Raw genomic sequence first — 5,816 nt, forward strand, 5'->3', positions numbered from 1 at the left:
CTTTTTAACAATAAAGTCTCATTTGGGTTTTGATGGCTGTGCGGGAAACTAGACCTTGTCTGATGTGGGTGGGACATCTGGCTATTTACCCAGCTCCTCCCTCCGGTCTTCCTAGGTGCCCAGTTCCCCACCCAGGAGGGAGATCAGAGGCTTGGCGGGCACTGCAGAAAACCCCAGAGTGACTGTCCTGCGATGTCAGGGTGCAACTCTCTAGCTTCAAGACTGCCTGGGCTGGCCTGCCCAAGTGCCATCTTGCTTGCTGTTGGGGAAAGGCTCTGGTGGAGGAACCCCATGCTGGTGGAATCCTTGGGGTGGCTTTTTACCAGGGACTGGTGGTGGCCCAATCATCCTGGCTCCTCTATGATCATCGGTTTATTAAGGAGCAAGAGCATCCCCTTCCCCAGGCTTAGTAGAAAACGAGCTCCTGAGACCGGACATCTGGTCTACCACGGCTCTACTGGATTTCCTGGAACCTAGCCTCCATGGGAGCGACCGTCCCCTCCCCAACCCCAGGGGGCGCCAGGCTGGTGGCTAACTCCACGCTGACGTCTCCCCATCCCCGGGCCCTAGTGCGGCCTCGGTCAGGCCTTTATTTCCCAGTCCGGATGAGAGTGTGGTAGACGGGCTTGACGATGAGGTGCAGGTGCAGCGCGTTCTCCACCAGGAACTCGGAGTTGCGCCTGTGCAGGTCGGCGTGCGCCAGGAAGTCGCCGGCCTCCTCGCTGCTCTGATGGAAGCTGTAGGCGTGGCGGACGAGCAGGCGACCCTGCTGGCGCGCCCCGACCAGCACGGTCTTCTGGAAGCTGACGCCGGCCGCGTCGCCGCCGCTGCTGGCCGGGGTGACCACGAGGCGCGGCCGTCCGTCCTCGGGGCGCGCGGCGGGCAGCGCGGTGCCCGCGGCGTCGGCGTAGACGGGCCGCAGGCTGACGGGCAGCCAGCGCGGGGAGAAGAGCACGTTCCAGGTGATGCGGCGGCCGGCGTCGTGGCCGCTGGGCCCCAGCTGCGTCTGGAAGCTGGTGCTGCGATCGTCCCGGGCCGGGTTGTTGATGACCCACGGGGCGCCCCAGGCGGGCGAGAGGTAATTGCGGGGCAGGAAGGCGCTGCCGTTGACGTCGAAGAACTTGGCGTAGTGCAGCGGCGAGGCGGCGTGGAACTGGTAGGCCTGCAGCAGGAGGTCGGCCACGGCGTGCGCGTGGCGCGCCAGGGCGCCCGAGCGCGCCTGCAGCTGGAACAGCTGGGCGGGCGGGATCATCGGGTAGCGGATGGCGCGCAGCGCGCGCTCCGCCACGGCGGCCGGCGGCCGCGCGCGCCCCAGCCACGCCTCCAGCGCCTGGAACAGCTCCAGCTCGTCCTGCAGCACCAGGTCCGAGCGCGGCAGCAGCGCCGCCAGCAGCTCCGGGCTCACCGCGCCCCACTCGGCGCCCCCCGCCACGGCCGACAGGTTCCAGGCCAGGAACTGCAGGCAGCTCTCGCGCAGGGCCTCGTCCCCCGTGCTCACCGCGTAGTGGTACCAGCCCACCGCCGGGCCCGCGCCCCCCGCCAGCTGCGCGCGCATGTAGTCGGCCACACCCCGCTGCAGCGACGACACCCCGTACTTGGTGGCCAGCCGGTGCAGCGGGATGGCCTGCGCCAGCAGCACGGCCAGCTCCCCGCAGTACAGGTACCTGCCAGAGAGGAGGGCGGGGGTGGGGGGAGGTGGGGGGGGTCAGGACGAAGTCACTGCTCCCCAGATCACGGCCCCAAGCCGTGGCGGCCCCTGAGGGGATCCACACAGTGCAATGGCCCCCCCCAGGTCCCCTCCCACCCAACCCATCTCTCTCCCTCTCTCCCTCTCTCTCTCCCCCTCTTCCTCTCGTCTCTCTGTCCTGGGGCTTGAACCCAGGGCCTGATCACTATCCCTGGCTTCTTGTTGCTCAAGGCTAGCTAGCACTCTACCACTTGAGCCGCAGCGCCACTTCTGGCTTTTTCTGTGTATGTGGTGCTGAGGAATCGAACCCAGGCCTTCATGCATGCTAGGCAAGCACTCTTGCCACTAAGCTACATCCCAGCCCTGTGCTCTACCTCTTGAGCCACAACTCCACCTCCACCTCCTTTTTGCTTGTTAACTGTCATGGGGGCTGGAATGTGGCTTAGCGGTAGAGTGCTTGCCTAGCATGCACAAAGCCCTGGGTTCCATTCCTCAACACCACATACACAGAAAAGGCTGGAAGTGGCGCTGTGGCTCAAGTGGCAGAGTGCTAGTAGCCTTGAGCAAAAAGGAGTCAGGGACAGTGCTCAGGCCCGAGTTCAAGCCCCAGGACTGGAAAAAAAAAAGTAAAGAAAGAAGAAAGAGGCACCACTTTGGAGAATGTTACAGGGGGGGAAAGCGACACTGACACAGTGCACACGGCCAAGGCTGGGATTGCTGTCGCTGTACTGAGTGTGGAGGTCACAAGCACTAAGGCCTGGGCTTCTACAGCCCCGCGTGGAGGGAGGGGCCTGGGTAGTGAGGGCGTGGAGGGCGGGGCCGGGGAGTGAAGGCGGGGCCAGGGAGAGTGAGGGCGGGGCCAGGGTGAGTGAGTATGTGGAGGGCGGGGCCGGGGGAGTGAGGGCGTGGAGGGCTGGGCCGGAGGGAGGGAGGGCGTGGAGGGCGGGGCCGGGGGAGTGAGGGCGGGGCCAGGGGAGTGAGGACGTGGAGGGCGGGGCCTGGGAGGGAGGGCGGGGCCTTAGAGGGAGGGCGGGGCCAGGGAGCGAAGGCATGGAGGGTGGGGCTGGGAGGAGCGAGGGCGTGGAGGGCGGGGCTAGGGGAGAGAGGGCGTGGAGAGCGGGGCGGGGGAAGTGAGGACTTGGAGGGCGTGGCCGGGGAGGACGTGGAGGGCGGGGCCGGGGAGCAAGGGCGTGGAAGGAGGGGCGGGGGGAGCGAGGGCATCGTGGGCGTGGCCGGGGGAGTGAGAGCGTGGTGGGCGGGGCCTTGGAGGGAGGGCGTGGGGGCGGGGCCGGGGAGTGAGAGCGTGGTGGGCGGGGCCTGGGAGGCAGGGCGTGGGGGCGGGGCCGGGGGAGTGAGAGCGTGGTGGGCGGGGCCTGGGAGGCAGGGCGTGGGGGCGGGGCCGGGGAGTGAGAGCGTGGTGGGCGGGGCCTGGGAGGGCGGGGTGGGGCCGGGGGAGTGAGAGCGTGGTGGGCGGGGCCTGGGAGGGAGGGCGTGGAGGGCGAGGCTGGGGGAGTGAGGGCATGGAGGGCGGGGCCGGGAGCGAGGGCGGGGCGGGGGGAGTGAGAGCGTGGTGGGCGGGGCCTGGGAGGGAGGGCGTGGGGGCGGGGCCGGGGGAGTGAGAGCGTGGTGGGCCGGGCCTGGGAGGGAGGGCGTGGGGGCGCGTCCGGCCCTGTCTGCCCACCTGATGAACTTGTCGAAGACGGCGGCGCAGTCCCGGGGCTCCTGCAGCACCACCTCGCTCTGGTTGCTCAGCAGCTCCTGGAACAGCTCGCTGTGCAAGCCCAGCAGCAGGCGGTGGGCGTGGAAGACGCGGACCTCGTCGGTGCCCGCCGCCCGCACGCGCAGAGTCACGTCGCTGGCGTTGCCCTGCCGCAGCAGCTCCTGCATGCGCTGGAGCAGCACCTGCGAGTGGTTGATGGAGGTGGCCGCGGCCTCTCCGCCCATGTCAGCTTTCTGCGCTGCAGCAGGAAGGAACGGTTCAGGCTGACACAGCACCCACGCTGGGGGTCCCAATCCACGGATGCAGGGGGACCCGCTCGAGCCCTGTATGCATGGAACTGTGATCCTCCGATCTCGGCCTCCTGAGCAGCCAGGGTTTACAGGAGGGGGCTGTGCGCACACCTGTTTGTGCCAACGAGGTGCATGCGTGCCCACAGACACATTGTAGATGGGCAGGTCCTGGCCATGGGCACACAAGAGAATGCCCTCGGAGAGGGGTGTCCCGGGTAGGGACAGGTGCCAGGAGAAACCATGGGCCAGCTATGCCCCCCGCGAGCTGGTGCCTGCCCCTCAGTCAAGGGTTGAAGGCATCTCATCTGCTAACAGCCCCTGGCCCAGAAGTCAAAAGCAGTGCTTCACCAACACGTATTTATGGGGCACCTACTTGAATCCTAGGCGCTGCTTAGGAGAAGGAATATGGCAGTGACCCGAGCAAACCTAGTCTTTACTCTCCTCGAAGCATGAAGGCGCATGACAGATGGGTAGTAAGCACACAGAGGAGCCAGCCTCTGTGCTCTGTGTGTGTGTGTGTGTGTGTGTGTGTGTGTGTGTGTGTGTGTACCCAGCCCCGCAAATGACCTCCCTGGGGATGGATTTGTGGGTGCCCTCAGGGTTAAAGAGGAGGCAGGGGTTGGGAGCTAAGGTGTTTTCCAGGCCCTGCCCTGCCCTCTCGGGTTCCCGATCTGTGAGACAGACGGATCAGAGACAGCGCCCAAGCGAGCAGGCGCTGGAGTCGCTGAGCCTCCGGGTGCTGCAGCAGCTGGGCGTCGAGGTCGGTGTCCGCCAGGCAGCCCGCCTTTCACGCTTCCAAGGAGGCCAATGGTGGCCGGAGGAGAATGTGCGCTCAGTCACAGAAACCCATTCATAGGCAACGCCGGCGGACGGCGCGCCCCGGTGGAGGAGAGCGCGGCGGGGCAGGCGCCTGGCAGAGGGAGCAGGGAGGTTCTCGGTCTGATGGTGGCAGATGGACACCGGCCCGGCTCACATATGAATGCGTGTGTAGGCACACACACACACACACACACACACACACACACACACACACACACACAGAGGCCGGGGGCCTGGCTGTGTGGAGGGAAGGCCCGCACAAAAGCAGGCATCTGTGTGTGAGGCAGGGAAGCCCAGGGAAAAGGGGAGAGGAGGCGGGTCGTGGATTTCCCAGCACCACCGCACCAGCTGTCCCTTTGAAAGACTGAACGTTGATGGTGTCCCCATTAGGTCCCAGGCCCAGGGGCCTCAGACAATGGACAATGGAGGATCTTCTTGTAGTTGAAGACCCCTGCCTGCTGCTCAGCCCCTCCTCCTCCTCCTCCTCCTCCTCCTCCTCCTCCTCCTCCTCCTCCTCCTCCTCTTCCTCCTCCTCCTCCTCCTCCTCTCCTCCTCCTCCTCCTCCCAGAGGCAGCCTGCCCTCCTCCCTTCTGGAAAAGGTATCTGGGAGCTGAGGAGTTGGGGGAGCTACTAAGGGGCTCCCCCAGGGCTGGCGGGACAGCGCCCTCTCCTGGTCGTGGGTCGCTTGGGCTGGAAGGTCCTGCCCCTGCCCGCTGCTGCCCCCTGTTCTCTGCCTCCTTAACCTGCCGCCCTACCCACCACTGCCCACTCACCTGCACGAGTGGCCAGCCCCACCAAGGTCAGGGTGGCCCAGAAGCTTCCCCAGGACCCAGGCTTGCGGCGGTCTACCCTAAACATCGTTGTGTTCTGCCCCCCCCCCCAAGTTCACCAGAGGGGCAGTGAAGCTAAGCCACAAGGGGCCCATCCCATCCCTCCTCCTTATATAGGGTCCAGCTGGGGGGACAGCTCCCCCTTCTTGCTCAGCCTCCCTCCCCCCACCCAGCCTCAGCCACGGATTGGTGGAAGCTGGCTCCTGCTGTTGCCTAGGCAACCACTTAAGCCAGAGAGTGGCAGCCCCAGGGGCTATTGTGCTGTCCCGGGCCCCCGAGGGGAACAGATCCGGCACCCTCCTCCCCCGACTCTCCTTAGGAGACCCAGCGAGGCTCCTTCCTGCTCTCCTGGGAAGTTTTAGGCTCCGGGATCACTGGCAGTCACGAGCCCGAGGGTCCCCAGCCCCTCTCCCAGCCCCCAGGTCCAGCCTCGGCCCTGGCACAGAACACACTTGGCCGTGCCCATGGTG

At 66.3% G+C, this 5,816-nt stretch overlaps 1 protein-coding gene across 1 annotated transcript; it reads right to left on the reverse strand.

Moving 5' to 3' along the window:
• Positions 1–589: 589 nt before the first annotated feature.
• On the reverse strand, positions 590–5,374 carry Btbd17 (BTB domain containing 17). Its single transcript, XM_048365631.1, has 3 exons — positions 5,290–5,374; positions 3,369–3,645; positions 590–1,664 (listed from the first exon to the last, which is right to left on the reverse strand). The coding sequence occupies exons 1-3, from the start codon at positions 5,372–5,374 to the stop codon at positions 590–592; spliced, it is 1,437 nt and encodes a 478-aa protein (XP_048221588.1).
• Positions 5,375–5,816: the final 442 nt, after the last annotated feature.

The sequence above is a fragment of the Perognathus longimembris genome, chromosome 17 (assembly GCF_023159225.1).
Source record: "Perognathus longimembris pacificus isolate PPM17 chromosome 17, ASM2315922v1, whole genome shotgun sequence".
Taxonomy (NCBI): domain Eukaryota; kingdom Metazoa; phylum Chordata; class Mammalia; order Rodentia; family Heteromyidae; genus Perognathus; species Perognathus longimembris.